The sequence below is a fragment of the Columba livia genome, chromosome 5, assembly GCF_036013475.1.
Source record: "Columba livia isolate bColLiv1 breed racing homer chromosome 5, bColLiv1.pat.W.v2, whole genome shotgun sequence".
NCBI lineage: Eukaryota > Metazoa > Chordata > Aves > Columbiformes > Columbidae > Columba > Columba livia.
This window is the reverse complement of record NC_088606.1, coordinates 4253797-4274521: the sequence shown is the minus strand read 5'-3', so window position 1 is coordinate 4274521 and position 20725 is coordinate 4253797. Positions and strand designations below refer to the sequence as shown.

The following is a 20725-nucleotide window of genomic DNA, read 5'->3' as shown; positions in this document are numbered from 1 at the left end:
CAAATACACAGGTGGTAACATGGATGCACATTTTCAGTCTGAAGTTTAGGAGGTGAGTTCACGTTTTTAATCTGATTGTTTTCTAAATTCCCTACAGTAGTATGTATTTTTCTTGCATTTGCCTCCTAATCTTCGCTGGTTGTTAAAATCCATGTACACATAAACTAAAGGTACATTTATCTCAACCAGAATGCCAGTGATTAATCTGGCACTAAGAATAATATAGTGTTTGTGATGAATTTTAACCCTCAGAGTGGCTGAAGTCGCAGACACGGGATTACAGCTTCCATTCACCACCCAGAAGAACAAGGCAGAGCATTTAGAAACCAGTTCTAAATGTGCACTTTCACACAGCAGAATAAGGAAAAGGCCACAGATAAGTTCAGGGACTCACCACTTCCTCTTGCTCAAAAAAGTCCCCAACCTCATACCTAAAATTGCTTCTGACTAAATGCCGTGTCATTTTTCCCGCACTATCAGACGGGTGGTTCGCAACAACTTTCCTTATTGCTGCACCATCCAGAGGCCAAGCGAGAACACAGCTCTTCTGCACCATCTGTATTTCTTAGAAAAAACACACACATCTTTTTGCCTCATCATGCTTTACAAAGCAGATGCAGGTAGGAGAGGAAAGGTCTATAGCGCAAATACAGAGGGGAAAAAGAATGCGAAGCCAACCCGTAAGTATTTCCACAGCTTAGAAGAGCTGGGATGAATTATCACAGAATCCCAGAATGTCAGGGATTGGAAGGGCCCTGGAAAGCTCACCCAGTGCAATCCCCCCATGGAGCAGGAACACCCAGATGAGGTTACACAGGAAGGTGTCCAGGCGGGTTGGAATGTCTGCAGAGAAGGAGACTCCACAACCCCCTGGGCAGCCTGGGCCAGGCTCTGCCACCCTCACCAGGAACAAGTTTCTTCTCAAATTTAAGTGGAACCTTTTGTGTTCTAGTTTGAACCCATTGCCCCTTGTCCTATCATTGGTTGTCACCGAGAAGAGCCTGGCTCCACCCTCCTGACACTCACCCTTTATATATCTGTAAACATTAATGAGGTCACCCCTCAGTCTCCTCCAAGCTAAAGAGCTCCAGCTCCCTCAGCCTTTCCTCCCAAGGGAGATGCTCCACTCCATCATTATGGTGGAAAAAAGACTAAATAGGATGCACTGGGGTGGGATACTGAAAGCGGGCAGGGCTGGAGAAAGGTAGAAGGATTTTAAGATAGGTGTGGAATAAAGTGAGATAGAGAGATTGAGACAAAGAGAAAGAAACAGGTCAGAGTCAAATAACCAAACCAGCACAAGCTACAAGTAGGGAAAAAAATAAAGAAGAAAAAATTCTAATCAGAGCAACTTGGTATTGAGTCTGCTTTGCCTCTGAAGCTGTTGTACATGGACATACAGTAAACAAGGAGTGGAGATACATCAATTTGTGTTCGTGTCCCGTTACTAACGAGCCTTCACAATATATCAACAGGAACATACTGCTTTATATGTACAATTTAAGAGCAGAGCAGCACAACCTTCCTAACAAACACATTGCTCCAGAAGAGCAAAAGCGCATCAGCTGGACCAAAATGTTAACAGATCAGTAGAAACGTTCCCAGGATTTTAATCACAAAAATGTGTGTTACCCAGCATTCAAGTGCTTTCGGAAATCCTCTTCCTCCTCTTCACCTTCCGGTGCCGTTGCCAATTCACTTGCTTTCTCCACAGCCATCTCACTGAGCTGCTGAGCTAAATTCAGCTTCCGAGAGCGAGACGCGTACTTGATGGCCAAATTCACAACGTTCTGCGTCATGAGGTCAGCAAGTTCCACACAACGGAATTCCCGCTCCAGTTTACAAGAAAGCTGAAAGAAAAGAAGCCTTGAGAGTTACAAACTTCACAGCCCCCTCAAGACTCTCGGACCAGAATATTACGGGTCGTGGTGGAGTGAATGAATAAAGATGAGCCACCAACAGTCATGAACCACATGGCAAAGAAAAAGCTTCTTCCTCCCACCCTTCATGCTGTTAAGCAACAAAAATATTCTGCAGTTCACCTCTTATCGTTGTCTGTGAAACATCTGGATTGCCCATCACTAGCCAGACTCGTTACTATTAAGAGGAATCACATCAAAATTTACATTAAATGCTATCGACTCAAAGTCTCAGGGATTCTTTTTATTTATTTGTACTTACGGCAAATAGTTTCATTAAAAGCTCTTGCTGTTCTTTCACTGCCTGATTTTTAGTATTTTCATCAAATTCGTAGCCATTTTTTGATAAGTAATCCACGTGGTTGTGAAATACAACAGAACGCCAGTATTGTTCCTGAAAAAGGGACAAAGATGATTCTGGAAGTCAGAGGGGGGGAAAAAAGCCCACAATTCAATGTCTAACAATTTAAATCGTATTTTACCGATTCATTCTTAAACTTTCCTTTCATCTTATGAGTGCGAAGGGTAGACAATTCTCTTTAAAAGTTAATGCTTATTGGGGAAAAAACTAGCCCGCACTAACTATCATCTCTATACAAACTGATCCAAACAGTCGCCACATATGTTAAATTCCATTTATATTACAGGCTTTCAGTAGGATGAGATCTACATGTTCACCAGGACAGAGGAGTCTAGAAGAAGTTGATTATTTTATCTTCTAACTTCTGTCCCACAGCAAATTGGAAATATTCCAGAATAACTCAGCAATGCTAATAGAAAATGTAACTCTTGTCATTCAGGGAAATATTAGTATGGATTTTAGACCAGGCTAGCGCTCTTACAAAATAATTATGAACTTACCTATTGGAATAACCTGCTTCTTTACCCACACACAAGTATATATTCCCTCAAGCTACATTAGCAGGTCCTGGTGTTTCCCCTTTATTATTTTAGGGGGGTCTGTGGAAGACATACCCCATCAAATAAAGAACCAGATGAAGGAGAATTCATTAAAACTGACAGTGTGTTTATTATTGAAACTTTTCTTAACTACACTTCTAACAAAAATAATAAATTTCAAATAGCATTAAACTGTGCCTAAGGCTGAGGCTAGAATTTTATTATTTTATTGTTGCTATTTTATTATTTTCTACAGCTGAACCCCACAACATCAAAATATTTAAACCTATAAAAACCTGAAAAATAAAACCAGATATTTTTCTGCTTTATCAGCCTCTACCTTGAGCCAATAAGTCAAGCCAGAAGGCCTATGTTTTCAGAGTGATTATGTGAATTTGAGAACTTAGTACATCTTTCAAAAAAACACCTTCCAGAAATTTCGTTAGGTCTACAATATTAAAATCCAGGCACGTTCTAGAGTGTCTTGATTTGGAGACCAAAATGTGGTGCTTCCTAGAACACTAAACACTATGGACTTAAACAATTTTTAAAAGAGAGAGGAATACAAAGCCTTCCCTCGTCAGAAATCACTTATGTATCAATATAAAGCCACTAGAGCTGATGCAAGGTTATCTTGTATTCTTCTACACCAAACGAGCTACACAAGATGCTGAACCCAAATAACCTCCTCAGCCACTCGTCTTACTCAGCGTTCGTATCACCCTCTTTCATAGGAGAGATGATTAATAGGAATCTTGTATAATCCCTCCGATGGGGACAGCCGAGACCGTCGGCTGGAGACTCGTCACCATTCCATACCTCCATCTGTCCCTTTTCTGTCGTCACTTGACAGTAAGGAAGTTTAAAAGATAATATTGCTACGGCGGGTCGCGGGAGCGTAGGAGGGAACCGGGCTCCTTTGCAAGGAATACACCTGTGCGAGGGAAACAAAACACGATCCCCATCACCGACAGTCACAATGTGCCGCATCTAAGTCATGTCTCCTAAGAAGCAAGATACTTTAAGAGGATTTGTTCTTTAAAAAGTAGTAATTAAATGACTGACGTAAACGTAGCAATTATAATATTGCATTATAAAGGGTTATTTTGACATTGCGACCAATAAAAGCAAAGCACATGCTGCTCTTGTTCGCAGCAAACGTGGCACGTAACAGGCACAGATCCTCGGCTCACACAACACACGATTTAACGGCTACTGCAAAATGTAAATGCAATTTATTATCACCAGAAACCACTGGACAACTGAAGGCCCCTGGAACAAGAGCAGGAACATCTACTGTTTATTTTGATGAGGGGAAATTAAAAAGAGAGAGAGGGAGGTGAACCAGATAAGCATGTACTAAAAGCGTAGCTTTATTGTTTCATTATATTCAAACTAGTCCTTACTGGTAACAATCACTTAAACAAAATATTGATTGGGGACGAGCTGTATTTCCAACAGCACCGATGCAGCATTGACAAAAATGTCGGGTTTTATAAGCTAGCGTTTCAGACACTAGGAAAAAAATAAAGAACAGGAAGCATTAGTGTTCTGGTTATCTGTGTTAATTAAGGCATCTGGTGTTTCTACAACAACCCTCCCCCCCCTTATCTTTAATATGCTGGTGGCTTTGAATAAAATGTTCTTTGTAACTCAGAGAGCAGCACTTTTCTTGGAGCAGAAGGAAAAAAGTCATGAGGACAGACTGACAGTTGACTGGCCCATCAATGCGATGTGTCCTGCACATTTTTGATGAATTTTCTGGAGATCAAAATTACTTAATGATTTGGACAAGGAAACAGACAATGAATTGACATTTACCAGCGAGAACAAGCTCTTTCCCTTCACAAATAAACAAATGATACCAAAGAATGTCACGTAAATTGGAATAAAATGCAGCCTCCCACCAAACTCTACAATTATGCATGACTAGCAAAGCAAAAGGGCCTAAATTTTGGTAAACTATTGAGCTGATGGATTCTGTCCTGGTAGGAATAGGACACAGATCACTGAATAAAGAGGACTAGAAACAAGGCTAAGCAGCTAAATGTCCAGGATACACGTTACAATAAAGAGAAATAGAATTATTTAGGCATCGCATGTAGGTATCACCTTTTATAAAGTAATGGCTAACTCTCAGCTAAATATTTGAGTAATTTTACATACAAAATTGTTCTTCAAGGTCACAGTTTAAATATTAATATAATAATGGTTCTGATTTATTTATGCCTAATGATGTAGATTAGCAGGTTTCTCTAGGAAAACAGTCTTATGAATGTGCCTGCATCAGAGGTGTGTGATTTCTCCACAAAGTGCACACAGCTGTTAGACAAAGCAAAGAGCCACAGTCAGTTACAAGTTATAAAACTCTACCGAGTTTACTCAAAACCCATTTAGTAATGAAATATCCACGCGGAATTCAATTCATGAACCTGATCATTTACTGTGCGTATTTACTGGCCACCTGTTTTAGTAAAAGTTGTTCCCAGTTTCTCATCCCAATAATTGCTTTGTAAATTAAAAGCAAGACAAAGCATTTCCTCGTGCAATATCTGACCTGAGCTGCTGAGGGTTTTCATGGATGCCAACTACCCAATAATGATCCGATTTTCCTTTGCAATGCTCTCTTGTGTTGCACACCGGAATCCAAGTGTTCCCAAACCCCCGGTTCAACATCCGCACTGTTCCCTCAGAATCCACGTAACAAGGGGTACCTGTTTGGCACAAATGAAGACAATTGTTCTGACAGGCAACTAATTACCAATTAAGTTGGAACTGGTGGATACTGCTGGGAAATGATGGTTTGCTGATCTCAAGCACCACGTCCTCTCACCCAAACTGTACATCCCAGCTGGGAAAGAATAGTTTCCTTAGAAAGATGCGCCACCTTCTGACAGACAACACTACTGCTCGTCAACAGAGAAGCTCAAATTTAAAACATTTTAAGAAGAAATAGAATTCAACCTACTTGGGTAGATTCACAAAGAAAATTAGCTGCTTTACAGTTGCTTTTTTCTGGTTATGGTAAAAACTCCTCCCAAGATACCAACTTTTTGAGGGGGAGTTTTGCCCAGATAGTCGAACGTCCCGGTAACGGTGTATTAATGCAGTTTGTTTCTTTTTGCTGAGCAGGGCAACCAATCGGGAAAACAAGTTCTGATAACATTCAAATGTATTCGATTCATAGTGGAAACATATTAAAGATTTCTGATAAATATATCAAAACAATCAAAAACCAGAATTTTGTTTAGCATTGAGGAGATTGAAAAAAGTCCAAGTCCCAAGGCTACTAAAAGGGCATTAATTAGCCAAACTCTCCTCCAAAATTCCCCTAACAGTGTCAAGATTTCTCAACATCGCTCACGCAGGTATTTCATACCTTCTGCAGAGAATCCGACCCACACCAAGTAGGATTTCTTTGTAAGAGAAAGAGGGTCTCCATGCAAAATTTGCTTTTTCTTTTTTCCCAGCTCCATCAGCTGTACCCCGAGACATTGGTCTCCATCAAAGCCAGTGCCTAGGAAGAAGTTGTTCAATTATTGTGCTAGAAAACAAAATAAATTGTCTTGTCTCTTGGCTAAATTTAAGTTTCTAATCAAGAACTAATTCTAATGCAGAGTTATCCATGAATACCACTGTCAGACAAGCAACTATTCGGCATTTTGGACATACAAAGCATGCATAACAACTGCTTCCTTAATTTCCTATAGTCATTCATTCTGGCATATCTGAAACCCAAGTTTAATCTATTAATGTCACTGGTATCAAATTCTCCCTTTCCCCATCTAGGCATCTCAATATATAACGTAGGCTTTGCTGTCGGATGTCAAAGATCATGGGTTGTGACAGTAAAAGCATCATCAAGAAGAAAAGAAGGATAAAGCATCGTGAAGAAGAGAAGAAAAATTACATGATTATGTACAAATTAACCAGTGTTTGAAGCCAGTAACAGATGAAGACTGAAAATATAACCCCAGTTTGAAAAAAGCAAGAGGGAGAAAACTACCTCTGTGATAAGTAACAATCAACTGCTCTCCGTGTCCTGCCATAGACACCACTGGACCCGGGAGGCTGAAGATCTCTTTCTGAACTCCCCCAACTGTGAAGACACGAACCAGCAAGGCACTGGTGGCACAAGCAGCCCAGCCTTGGCCCAGACAAATGGCCTCAATGTCCTCGTCCTTCGGCATGTCTACTGTCCACTCCTTGTTTGCATCCCAGGAGCTGAAGTGAATGCACTGGAGCTTGCTAAAGCAGAGACAAAGAACAAGAGTCAAGTATCTCAACACGAAGAAAAAGGCAAAATCTGAAAATAGACTAATACACGACATTTTTATCAGAGACCTGGAATCTGTGATGGTCAGAGAAAGGAACTACAAATTACAAGTGGTCGTTTGCAAAGGTGTTACTCTTATTTTTCAAAAACCGAGAAACCGGCTCTATCTCCAGCACTGTAGAGCTGGACCCTCTAAAGCGTGGAAAAGAGACAGTTCTGAGGGGACATTTTTTTAGATGGAAACAGGTTAAGTGTTAGTTATCATTAATAAGACCAGCAGGTGCTTGGTACCCCTGAATATCAGCCCTCATTACAAGTCTGTCACGCTATGCTGTCTTTCAAAGGGAAAAACAAAATAAGAACTTCATTTCTGCCACTTTAATAACTGAAAACTGCCCATGACCAACTCACAGACACCACAGCTTTTGGCAGATTACCCACTCCCATTGAGAAAAAAAATAAATGGAAATTTTCAGAGTCAGACAACCAATACATACTAATAATATTTTTAAAGGTAAAGAGTGATTTTCAGTTTATCGAAATGCTCTGTGTGTGAAGAGAAGAAGGAACTTATTTCTTCAAGATATTTCCACAGAAAGTGGCAATAAAATATTGTTGCTATTGTTCTTAAATGTAAGAACAGAGTCTGGCTGGCCCAGCTGCCTAATCTTTCTGTGGTTTTCATAAACTTGTTTTCTTCACACCTATTATTCTTTTGGTATCTCCAAGAAAGTCTCCTTAGCAACAGCGTGAAAGGAAACAGCACAGCCCTTATGATTTATCTTTGATCCGAGCAGACTGAAAAACTATTGTCCATGTTTACAATTTCCTTTGAGCCAGCAATGCATGATGTTTCCAGGATATATTTGAAAAAGGGACTAAAAAAATCCTCAGGAAACAAAATCCATCTTCAAGTGGGTGGGTGTGAAAATCCTCCTTGAAAGTGGCCCCATAAATAAAAAGCACAATCAAAAGCCAAAAATCTCCCAAAAAAAAAGTGATAGAAGCTGAATTTAAAATCTGAAACAAGCCAAGAGTAATTCACAGAATCAGAGAATCCCAGAATGTCAGGGATTGGAAGGGACCTGGAAAGCTCATCCAGTGCAATCCCCCCATGGAGCAGGAACACCCAGATGAGGTTACACAGGAAGGTGTCCAGGCGGGTTGGAATGTCTGCAGAGAAGGAGACTCCACAACCTCCCTGGGCAGCCTGGGCCAGGCTCTGCCACCCTCACCAGGAACAAGTTTCTTCTCATGTTTAAGTGGAACCTCCTGTGTTCCAGTTTGCACCCATTACCCCTTGTCCTACCATTGGTTGTCACCGAGAAGAGCCTGGCTCCATCCTCCTGACACTCACCCTTTATATGTTTGTAAACATTAATAAGGTCACCCCTCAGTCTCCTCTTGTCCAGCTCCAGAGCCCCAGCTCCCTCAGCCTTTCCTCACACGGGAGATGCTCCACTCCCTTCAGCATCTTGGTGGCTGCGCTGGACTCTCTCCAGCAGTTCCCTGTCCTGCTGGAACTGAGGGGCCACAACTGGACACAATATTCCAGGTGTGGTCTCCCCAGGGCAGAGCAGAGGGGCAGGAGAACCTCTCTGACCTACTGACCACCCCCTTCTAACCCACCCCAGGTACCATTGGCCTTCCTGGCCACAAGGGCCCAGTGCTGGCTCATGGTCACCCTGCTGTCCCCAGGATCTCCAGGTCCCTTTCTCCTACACTGCTCTCCAACAGGTCGTTCCCCAACTTATACTGGAACCTGGGGTTGTTCCTGCCCAGATTCAAGACTCTACACTTTCCCTTGTTATATTTCATTAAATTTTTCCCCACCCAACTCTCCAGCCTGTCCAGGTCTCTGATGGCAGCACGGCCTCTGGTGTGACAGCCACTCCTCCCAGCTTGGTGCCATCAGCAGAGTTGCTGGTAGTACACTCTATTCCCTCATCCAAATAATTGATGAATATATTGAATAATACCAGCTCCAGTACTGATCCTTGAGGCGCTCCACTAGATACAGGCCTCCAACTGGACTCTGCCCCATTGACCACAATTTCATCCTCCAGGTTTTGCAAGGCAAGGCCATGACATACCTGGCGAGTTCCTCTGTGCTCTCACAGGCCAGTAAAACTGCTTCAGTGGAGAGATCAGCCATCGTGTGGTTCAGAGAGTTCGGCAGGTGCGTTGCATGATGCACGGAGGTGTCGTGAAATTCGATATCTATAGCATTGTCTTGCTCATCGTTGTAACAGCGAATGATGCCGACGGAATTCCAGACCTATTGAAAAGAACGTGTGTTCCCCAAAAAAAACAAGTCAAGGATACTGCCCTAAAGCAGCCTGCTAGATATTTGTCATCTGAAACAACAGTAGGAGGCCACAGGAAGACTGAAGACTTGTGTAGTCAGGACTTAGTTTCTAAAACAGCTGAATTAGGCAGAAACTAGTGCGATGCCCATTGCTCAGCCGGCTTTCTCCTTACAAAATTGTGAAGAACTTGCATTTCGAATGAAACAGTGGGTGACTAACATAAAAGTCTTAATTGCACAAAAATACCCACAAGTTCTGGCTAAAAAAGGATTTTTAAAGATGTGCTAGAATTCCAGGGCACAGGTACAAACTGTATCGCTTTGACTTCAAGTCAAGTAGTTATTTCTACATCAAAAGCAGCTGAAATGCAAAGCATAACACTACGCAGCCTTGGAAAATATTAGATTAAGACACAGCAAGAACTGGGTGATATTGAATATTAACAGAGCAACTAGATCTACGTCACCCACACAGAGTGAGATTTACCATGAACCGATGCATGAGATGCGCAGGAGTGGAGCCCGACTGGAACGGCTTTTGCTTGGGGGTTGGCATTGGCCCATCGTAGACCGGCTGTTGTGTAGATGACAGTGGCAAAGCTGGAAAGCCACCAGTCTGGTCATCGTCACCATCTTCTTTTTCAAGATTCAGATTAGCTTTTATCATCCCAATATCTGGAAGTTTAAAAAAAAATAAATTACATCTTACAATATTATTATGACAGAATATACGTAATAAAATTTAAAACAGTCAATATTTCTCTGGGAAACTAAAGCAGAATATAACTGAGTAGAGGATGCCACGAGATCATCCCAATAACAGCACAAAAGAGCTCTGGGAAATTAGTTCATTCTGTACCTAGTAAGTTGTCATCATCATCAATTACTGCCCGTCTCAGATGGCCCGAAGTTGGCCTAAGGTCATCATCATCACCATCATCTTCATCAGCTCCAGCCTTTGGGGAAGACTGTGGTTCAACCATATCTCCATTTAAATAGTCATCATCGTCTCCATCAAAGAGATCATTGTAATCTTTTGTCACTGTACTGGCCACCTAAAACCAGGTTAACAATTAACATAAAACTTCTTTTGAACATGGAATTTAAGGGGTGAATCAACACGCAAGAGGGAACTTTCTACATGCAATACGGAACATTCAGTATAATTTGGTAACCTGAATAAATATGTTAATTTAAGAAATAATTGCTACTCATCACCTTGTCATTTGGTTTCTTTCCATCACCGACGTTTTCCAGTAAGCCCAGATTCCCTTCAGTGTCCGTATAAGCGATTTGCCTGTGTTTGGGGTGCCATGCCAGGCCACAAACGGTGTAATTTTTCTCATGCTTCATTCTAAAAATAATATAAAAATAATGGATTTTTAGTAAGCTTCTCAGCACAGAAATATCCACAAGAGTTATAGTAAAAAGTAGTAACATTTACTACCGTTAGAAAGTGACGTTACACATAATAATTAATAGGTTACCTTTAGCATAAACAGTTACCATAAAAAAAAACACAGCAGGTCTTCCTATTCTATGGAGGAAATCATTTAAACTCAAAAAGTCAAATACAGTCATATTCTTAAAACAACAGCTTTCTGACACATGTAGAAAAGACAAAGCAATTCCCCAGCAGTCATACATTCCAGAACCAGTTATTAGAAAACCATTCAGCTGTGTCTCTTGTACCAAACTGATGAGTTAATCCTCTACATTTCCCAACCTTTATTCTCACAAAAAATCCTCCCAATAATTATTTACATAATCTGTCTTTAATTCTTAACATAGGCACTACAGTAACAATCATGTTTCTTACCCCAAGTATTCAGACAGATAAATCACCTTTTCTACCTCACTTAATCCTACCTTTTCCCCTTTTTTTAAAAACAAAGATGCCTTATCTAACCAAGAGAAGTTGCAATTTGTCAGTTTGTCCTTTCTTGCCTACAAGTGAGGATGCTTGACTGATTTATCTGTGTTTCCCTCTCCCTTTAGAAAATACATCTTACTACCAATGATCCTGCAGCTTTGGACGCGAGGAGATTTGTTTCCATCACAACTATCCTTTAATCAACTATTAAAAATCAATACAAGATAGAATCGTTTTGGTTGAAAAAGACCCTCAAGGTCATGGAGTCCAACATAGAAAACTAGACCATGGAATCTGAACAAAATCCACATACATTCCTAAAATTAGAATAGGGAAGGGATGTGTAATGTTTCCAGATCCTTCTAGCTGTGCAGAAATGTGAACAGCATAGCACAAGAATCGGGACGTATTTCTGTGGACACTGGACGTGGTGGGGGAAGGCAAAACAACGTCACATTTCTTCTACCTCCCGTGGAAGCTGCTTCCTTGTAGAACATGGAAATGATGGAAATGACAAGCAAACAATAGGTTTTAAAGAAAAGATAACAAAATTCTATTTCAGGAAAAGAAAACCCCACATACTTAGGAATTTATGGAACAACACTGAATACCTCTCTATGCACTCCTGGGTTTCCACATTCCACACCACGATATTCCCACCCACGCTTCCAGCTGCCAGGTACTGCCCACAAGGAGACCAGGCCACAACGTTCAAGGGCTAAGTTAAAAAAGAAAGAAATAGAACAAAATATATTACCGATCCACAATTCTGGAGCTTAAAACAGATATTCTGGAAGAAAAAATAATAAAAATCACGATCTTTAGCAAATCATATCCAGTCTCCTGTACTAGAGCTGCCTTCAGGTAGCTCCCTGCAAGACCTATTCTTTACACATAGGATACCTCTTTTGTTTTGTTTTGTTCCAAGAATATCCATCTTCTGTCATTAAATGTTGCCATGAGGTCAAAGAAGACCTGGTTCTAGACATGGAGACAGAAGCATAGTCTATTTTGCAAATTCAGCACTAATCAGACCTTTATTTATTTTGAACTTAATGCTGTTCCATAAATTAAAATACAAGCCGGTGTGTTCTGTATCTTAACAACAATAGGAAAATGATCCTCTTTGACCCAAATATATAATGAGGTTAAAAGAAACAAGATGGCACAGTTAGGGCCACTGTGTAGCTAAATTTCAGCTTAATAAAATATAAACTGCGCAACTGATATCTCTATTCTGTACAGAAATAATGCACTCAACATTTTCCCTAAAAAGCTCTGTGTTTAGAGCAATTTGTGAAAACAGATGTTGTTCAGCTGCATTTCGTGACTCACCACAAGACCTTACAGATCTAGTGGGTCACTACAAATGAAAGAGGGAAACCAGAGCCACAGAAAGACGTTTGATGCTCATCTAGTATCTCTTGCCTTGTTTTCCAACGTAAAGGAACAGGATCAGAAATGAAATAGAAAATGTGAGCAACCATTACGAAGAAGGGAAGGAAAAAAAGATTGTCCAGAAGATAATTTCTAGCAGAATAATATTTAAATTATGGAAGATTTAGCAAGCCCCTGGCTTATGTACCTACCTGTGTGATGAATGGGTCTGATAGATCCAGTTTGCTGTCCCAGGTTTCTCTTCTGTACAGTTTAACAACTTTGTCTACAGGAATCGCCAGCAACTGTTCCAAGGCAACAAGAATCAGACCATTTAGACCAAGTTACCTCTCAAACAGAACATTCAAACAGCACATCTCTGTCGTTCCCAAGTATTCCGGTTCTGACTGTCCTGGTATTTAACAGCTCTCTAGCACCCCAGCAATGCCAACAGAGTAAAGAAAGCTGAAATAACCAGAATTACAGGGTTCTTTAATGCTTTCCACATGCAACACAGCAAAGCATGCCTGGTTTTATCTTAATCTTCATTTCTTTCTGGCAGAAAACTGAAGATGATGACAGCTGTACCATAAGGTTAAAAGTTCCTATTTATAAAACAGCTAACACATATAAATAGTTCTCAATGCTCTGAGCACAAGGCTTACGTTCTCCTTTTCCCTCCTTCCCCAAACATTTTTGGATCCGATTACAATTTCTCAATAAATCCTATTTGAATAGCTGATTCCTGAAATACCTCATTTCATCTTTCACAAAACTACATGAATGTTACAGCCTGTGGGGTTTTTTTAGGATTTGGCTTTTTAAAAGACTTCTAATAATTTGCTCTGTAAGAGAAGCAAGACAACGACTTACATTTCAAATATGTGTGTGAATGGTTAGTCTAAAAATTAGAAGTATTTGTTTTTATGCAATATGGATATTGAAATCATTTGTACTGAAGCTGACATTCGCTCCAGAGACCTCCACACAGCTCCCCAACCCATTCTGATCGATAATCCATAGGTACTATACTATGCAGTGCGTACACAACACACTACACCTGTAGTATGTGGCAGCACCACCTCGAGTCACAACAGAAGCAGCTTCATTCTTCAGGTGAAAAGAAACAGCAAAAAGATGGAAATATTTACAGAACAAGGAGGAAATACTTACAGAAGAAGGAAATATTTATGGTATAAGAAGGAAACATTTACAGAATAAGAATACTGAATACTGACAGAGCAAAATATATTTGAAGTGGAGAAAGACTGAACTCGTTTGGTGCCTTTTTGTGAGCAATTTGATTATTTCCCTCATGTACCATGTTTCTTCCTGTTCAGGACTGTTCACCATGGGTTTGGGCTGATGGCTGCGCTACTGCCAGGCACAGGCTGGAGCTTCAACAAGTCCCCATTGCCAGCTCTTCATTCTTCCTAAAAGTGAACTTCACCCCTAATATTTTCCTTAGTCCCAGGAGGTGCCATTTGGGCTTGCCCAGATCGAATTCTACTGTTGGAATCCCAAAGAGAAAAGAACAATTAAGATGTTGCTTGAATAACGTCACTTACCTTCCCACTGCCAGGCTGCCAGCCAAGCCTGCAGATTGATTTTGCATTTATCACGTCGTTACATTTCTGCAGCAGCGGCCAGCTCGTCGTGCACGTCTGAAAACAAAACATTAAAAAATGAGTTTTCTAGCTCTGTGAACAATCTACTGCATAGTACAAATTCTTAAAGGAAAAGTGTGGAAAGAAATGAAAAGGAAAAAAAGAGACGCCATTTTTGGTAATGAAATAAACTCTTTCATTCAAATACAATGGTACATACTACCTTAAAAGAAAAAAAATAATCTTGCCAATATAGACCTGAAAATATTTTAAAGACAATACAACTACTTGTAACAGAAATAAAATCACAGAAGTGTTTTTAATCAAGTACAGAACAAACGAGCTCACATATTTTTAGATCACAGTATCACAGTATCACAGTATGTTTGGGATTGGAAGGGACCTCAAAAGATCATCCAGTCCAATCCCCCCATGGAGCAGGAACACCCAGGTGAGGTCGCACAGGAACATGTCCAGGCGGGTTTTGAATGTCTCCGGAGAAGGAGACTCCACAACCTCCCTGGGCAGCCTGGGCCAGTGCTTTGTCACCTTTACTGAGAAGAAGTTTCTTCTCAAATTTAAGCGGAACCTCTTGTGTTCCAGCTTGATCCCATTACCCCTTGTCCTATCATTGTTTGCCACCGAGAAGAGCCTGGCTCCATCCTCATAGCACTCACCCTTAGATTACAGAGAAACGTAACCAAATGCACTTACGCATTTGTCAAACTCAGCAGCGAGGTGACAAACAGCAGCTTGAATCTCATCACAGCAGTTTAAAGAATGAATGGCTATATTTTAAATTATGGCACAGATAAATAAATTATATTGCCACAGTCCCAGGACACTGTTACTCTAATTGCCCCAAAAGGCACCCACTGTCAGTTTGGAATGTGAGATTTCACATTAGAAATACGCTTTTGTTTTAAAACGTAGCAATCCACAAGTGTGGGTTTACATTTTCAACTGTGCTTACAGGAATAATTCCATGTGGGTTCTTATTCCAGTCAATGGCATTTAATAAAAGTAATCCCACATCCATACATAGAATTGCCTTGTGAAAGGGGTCACCTGAACCACCTTGTCAAGGTCCTCAGTGTGTAAGGCCAGAGACAACTGGCTCGTTAAATCCGATTTCTTTAATGCCCTGATCTGTTGCAGCCAAATATTGCCAAGCTGAGCCTAATGGTTGTATTTCTAATAAATGGTGTGATTTACATCCTCCTCCCGAGAAATTGTTGTGAAGTTTGTGTAAAAAAAAGTGGAATATCAAGCCCTTTGTCAATAGCTTTAAACTCCCTATAATGTGGACTCATCTCTACAAATAAAAAGGTTGGAATGCACTGAACTGGGCAAAGACCACTTACAAAAGAAATACTGTGTAGAATTTGAAAGCATCATTCCACCTTCACCAGCCAGCCTACAATCCTGAAAATTATTCATTACTTTGTAGGAAGCTTGGTAAAAATAAATAGAAACAAAATATACCTAGATAGTAGTTTATTAGGATAAAAATCCTTCCTTAACCCTGAAAGCAATGAGCTGAAATCCTGAAATAAGGAACCTGATGCCATTTGCTATTTTACTCGGAAGTGTTATTTCTGAATGTGCTGAGGATAAAACACACAATGCTGGCCAGTGAGGAGAGATGAATGGATAAAGGTCTTTTACCTGATCTGCAATTTTCCACACTCTGACAGAACCATCACAGCTTGCCGATGCCTACGGAAGAGATTTTTGTAAACAGATTAATAATTAAAGACAGAGAGAAATTAATGCTACAAAATTGAAAAAATCCCTATAACTGATGCTAGACATATAACACATACACAGTTTTAAAAAGATAGCCTCCTCGCTTAAACCATTTTAATACTTAAAACTTTCTGTCATCTTGATAATTGTACCCGACTCCAAGCTACTGTAATTACAAACCCTCAAACTTCAAGTGAGCTGCTTATTCGCAAAAGAGGCTCAAAATTAATATTAAGTTTCTCTAGTGAGCCATCTTTTCCCCTCGAAAATCAAATCACCATTAGATTCCAGAAGAACATAGACAATAATTGAGTAGTCAAGCAAAGACTGAGTTCTCCTGGGAGGCAACAAGTTGTCACACACTCCATTGTCAGTAAGGTCAGCTAAAATGAAACACTTCCACATGCCCAGTCACTGCGTTTCTTTTGTAAAATGTATATATTTATTTTCTTTCACAGGGAAAAGGAGATTCAAAGTAGACAGTAAAGAAGAAAGTGTTTTTACCAGGTAAACATCCCTGGGGTCAAAAGACAGGCTTAAAACAGGAGCATCGTGTCCTCGGAATGTTTTCTGCTTGCTGCTATCAGCCACCTCCACAACTTTGACCATAAAGTCACTGTAGATCACAAGAGCACAGACAGAAGAATATTAACATTGGCATTAACAATGACAAATTATGTGGTTTTGGCAATAAAAATTAGGCATTAACTATCTTTTGGGTAAGTATGGATCTCAACACCATATGATCTAAGGGAAAATTAGAATCTTGAGGCTTATTACAATAGGAGCAAGGCCAGACTATCTTTATCAGAAAATAGCTTTTGTTCCTCTCAAAAATATGTAAAATACGGTTGCTCTTTGAAGAGGACATTATGTACACACAGACCATACAGCTGTTCAATATAATATTCTATATGACCTAATGAAAACCTCTGCTTAGATACCAGAGAACTGACTTAACAAGAACTATCTGTTGAATGGGACCAATATTCACTACTGTAATTATTTGGTCACATGGTTTTTAAAAATGGACGGAGCATGCAGTTTATTTTTTGATGTTTTTAACAGGATTTTTAAGACCAGTTAATGTACAGAATCACAGAATCCCAGAATGTCAGGGGTTGGAAGGGACCTGGAAAGCTCATCCAGTGCAATCCCCCCATGGAGCAGGAACACCCAGATGAGGTTACACAGGAAGGTGTCCAGGCGGGTTGGAATGTCTGCAGAGAAGGAGACTCCACAACCCCCCTGGGCAGCCTGGGCCAGGCTCTGCCACCCTCACTGAGAAGAAGTTTCTTCCCAAATTTAAGTGGAACCTCTTGTGTTCCAGTTTGAACCCATTACCCCCTGTCCTATCATTGGTTCTCACTGAGAAGAGCCTGGCTCCATCCTCCTGACACTCACCCTTTATATATCTGTAAACATTAATGAGGTCACCCCTCAGTCTCCTCTTGTCCAGCTCCAGAGCCCCAGCTCCCTCAGCCTTTCCTCACACGGGAGATGCTCCACTCCCTTCAGCATCTTGGTGGCTGCGCTGGACTCTCAATATACATGAACATATTTTTTTTACAACTTTATTCCCTCCTCCAAAATTACAGATATTACTGCAGTTTAAATAAAAATATTAACACTAACTTCTAAGCCAAAGAGCTCCTGTGATAATCTTTCAGTCCCATTCCCTCTCATACTTCGTTGCAACAATCTCAAAGAGAAATTTAATTTTTAGGACCTAATTCTATAGGGTTGACTATAACTATATTCCAAAAACACCACACCTCAGTTTTGCCAACCATCTAATGCTAAGCAAACACTCATAAAAGGAAGTCTGTAAGCTATATTGAGACAACTCAAATGATGTTAGCCCTCTTAAACAACACAAAACAACTTTAAAGAAAAAAAAACAACAATGAGCAATAGGGTATTTTTTGCTTATTTGAGAAGCCACACAACTGTTTTTCTAATAGTTCATGTGAACTTGGGCAGCCAGGTGGGTGGTAAACTTCTACAAAATTGAAATGTACAGACATCATGTAAAAAATGGAGAAATCGGGGACAACTAAAAGCAATTCTTCTTAACTGCATTCCTTCATTTCGGGGCTGTCACCTTCTCCTTCAGTATGTTCCAGAAGGCTCCACCAACAGCCTCACACTCTTCCGAGCTCTTTTTCCTAATGGGAAGGCCCCGGTCAGGCTGCAGAAACACTGTGGTTTTGCAAAAGTTTTGGACACAGAAAAGCCTTTGCTGTCTGCCTAATCTCTCTAATCAATGTCAGAACCCAGGGCAGAGCTGTTTCCTCACAAACAAGCACTGGCCAAGGGCCCAAACTCCCGATCAGTGTCAGATTTAGCGATTAGAGCGGTTGTTGCCCCCAGCTGTCCTGCCTCCCAGTTTTGGTGGAACTGGTGCATCTGCTCCACAGCTGCCGGAGTTCACAGTCCAGTGCATCCATCCCAATTGTTTGCTAGTTCAGAGGAGCCGGGGAGCAGACGCAACGCTCTGCCATGGCTGCTGCAGGGAAAGGGAAGCCAACAGCCTGGGTTAGCTACAGCTGCCCAATTAAAATCCAGTTAAAAAAAATCACCTGAGCCTTAAATAAAAGAAAAAAAAGAAATCGCCTGCTGGCTATTTTGCCATCTCTGTTAATGGAATAAAGTATATTACGTAAAAGCAAACATGATGCCCTGCAAAATTAACTGAACTACGTATTTAATTCCCCTCAGCTGAGTCTTGTCACTGTCATCTGTTACCATTTCACAGAATCACAGAATGTCAGGGATTGGAAGGGACCTGGAAAGCTCATGCAGTGCAATCCCCCCATGGAGCAGGAACACCCAGATGAGGTTACACAGGAAGGTGTCCAGGCGGGTTGGAATGTCTGCAGAGAAGGAGACTCCACAACCTCCCTGGGCAGCCTGGGCCAGGCTCTGCCACCCTCACTGGGAAGAAGTTTCTTCCCAAATTTAAGTGGAACCTCCTGTGTTCCAGTTTGAATCCACTGCCCCTTGTCCTACCACTGGTTGTTACCAAGAAGAGCCTGGCTCCATCCTCCTGACACTCACCCTTTATATATCTGTAAACATTAATGAGGCCACCCCTCAGTCTCCTCTTGTCCAGCTCCAGAGCCCCAGCTCCCTCAGCCTTTCCTCACACGGGAGATGCTCCACTCCCTCCAGCATCTTGGTGGCTGCGCTGGACTCTCTCCAGCAGTTCCCTGTCCTGCTGGAACTGAGGGGCCACAACTGGACACAATATTCCAGGTGTGGTCTCCCCAGGGCAGAGCAGAGGGGCAGGAGAACCTCTCTCACCTACTGACCACCCCCTTCTAACCCACCCCAGGTACCATTGGCCTTCCTGGCCACAAGGGCCCAGTGCTGGCTCATGGTCACCCTGCTGTCCCCAGGACCCCCAGGTCCCTTTCCCCTACACTGCTCTCCAACAGGTTGTTCCCCAACTTATATTGGAACCTGGGGTTGTTTCTACTCAGATACAAGACTCTACACTTGCCGTTTGGCAGAATGGTGACGATATTTATGCCAGAGAACGACTCAAAGCTCTTGTGTAAGCCAGAACCCGTCTCGCTTTTGCACGTGTATTTACATCTGCAGCACCAGGAACAATCTTCAGCACACAGGAACAAAATCCTTGATGCTGCAATGCAATCCACATGGGCAAACACACTTATACATTATAAGACTGAAAGCTGAAAACACTCAGGTCTCCTAAAGAAAAGGAATTATTTCACAATACCAGATTTCCATTCAAAATTGTTTGGTGGATCAAGTATCTCCCAAGTATCTCTCCTACAGTCTTTTTCATTCCTTTCTTCCCCTCCACCCCCCAAAGGCATTTTGCAAAACTTTAAACCCTCAGATGTGCGTGGATTCAGGATCTCATCGGTAAAAATCAGCATGAGACAAATATTTTGAACGACAGCAACGCTTCTCCTGATTACCTGGACCCAGCAGCAATTTTGGTACCGTCGCTGTTGAAGATGACATGGTTTGCGTTCGTGGTGAAACGGGTCAGGATGCCATCTGGAGCTCCTTCAGGGAACGTGTGTATCTGCACAGTGTTGTTCGATACCGCTGTAATCAGTCTTCCGTTCTAGAAACAAAATCCATCACGAAATGTGTTAGTTAAAACACATTGATGCCCGTGGAATCAAAAAAAATTGCTTTGATGTGCCTAATTTCAGGGCAGATTAACTTTAGTAGTTCCAAAAGAGGTCTGACAGTAGGAGCAGCAGGGGAAATATTCCTTAAAACAAATATGGAAAAGTAGAGTAATTTTAATGCTTTATCATTTTAACTATTTAACTATTAAAAACTAGTAAAAATATTCTCTTACTTCCAGTCGTGTAGTAACACACTGCTGGATTTAATACCAAAACTCCAGTTGCTTCGGTTGACTTAAAATTCATTGCGCCAACTATGTGGCAATTTACCGCACCAAGACCTTCCCGACCGGTGTCTTTACTAAAATAATGAGTACTCAAAGTCCCACTGAAGTTCAAAGAGAACTATCCAACCTTCTTCTGCACAAGCAAGAAAGCTCTTAGAGCAGGAAGAACCTTGCATCCTATTTCGATTCATCCGCTGCAGGATCAGGAGAGGGCACCCTCAGCCCGAACTTCTCTCTTAAATGCCATGATGGAAAGATGAGAAGTTCATGAACTGCAGCTTAGTTTTCAGAAAACAAGAGGCAGATGTTTAATA

At 41.2% G+C, this 20725-nt stretch overlaps 1 protein-coding gene across 4 annotated transcripts in view; it reads right to left on the bottom strand.

Moving 5' to 3' along the window:
* WDHD1 (WD repeat and HMG-box DNA binding protein 1) overlaps positions 1-20725 on the bottom strand; it is a 31319-nt gene that overhangs the window by 5646 nt on the left and 4948 nt on the right. For all 4 annotated transcript variants that reach the window (XM_065063153.1, XM_065063151.1, XM_065063154.1 and 1 more), the window contains exons 4-19: positions 19963-20114; positions 16514-16625; positions 15929-15979; positions 14222-14317; positions 12866-12958; positions 11888-11994; positions 10622-10757; positions 10263-10458; positions 9891-10078; positions 9189-9373; positions 6826-7067; positions 6199-6336; positions 5377-5533; positions 3639-3753; positions 2182-2313; positions 1633-1850 (exon numbers count right to left, since the gene is read on the bottom strand). In XM_065063153.1, the coding sequence (XP_064919225.1) occupies positions 1633-1850; positions 2182-2313; positions 3639-3753; positions 5377-5533; positions 6199-6336; positions 6826-7067; positions 9189-9373; positions 9891-10078; positions 10263-10458; positions 10622-10757; positions 11888-11994; positions 12866-12958; positions 14222-14317; positions 15929-15979; positions 16514-16625; positions 19963-20114 (2318 nt within the window). The remainder of the gene's footprint in view (positions 1-1632; positions 1851-2181; positions 2314-3638; positions 3754-5376; positions 5534-6198; positions 6337-6825; positions 7068-9188; positions 9374-9890; positions 10079-10262; positions 10459-10621; positions 10758-11887; positions 11995-12865; positions 12959-14221; positions 14318-15928; positions 15980-16513; positions 16626-19962; positions 20115-20725) is intronic.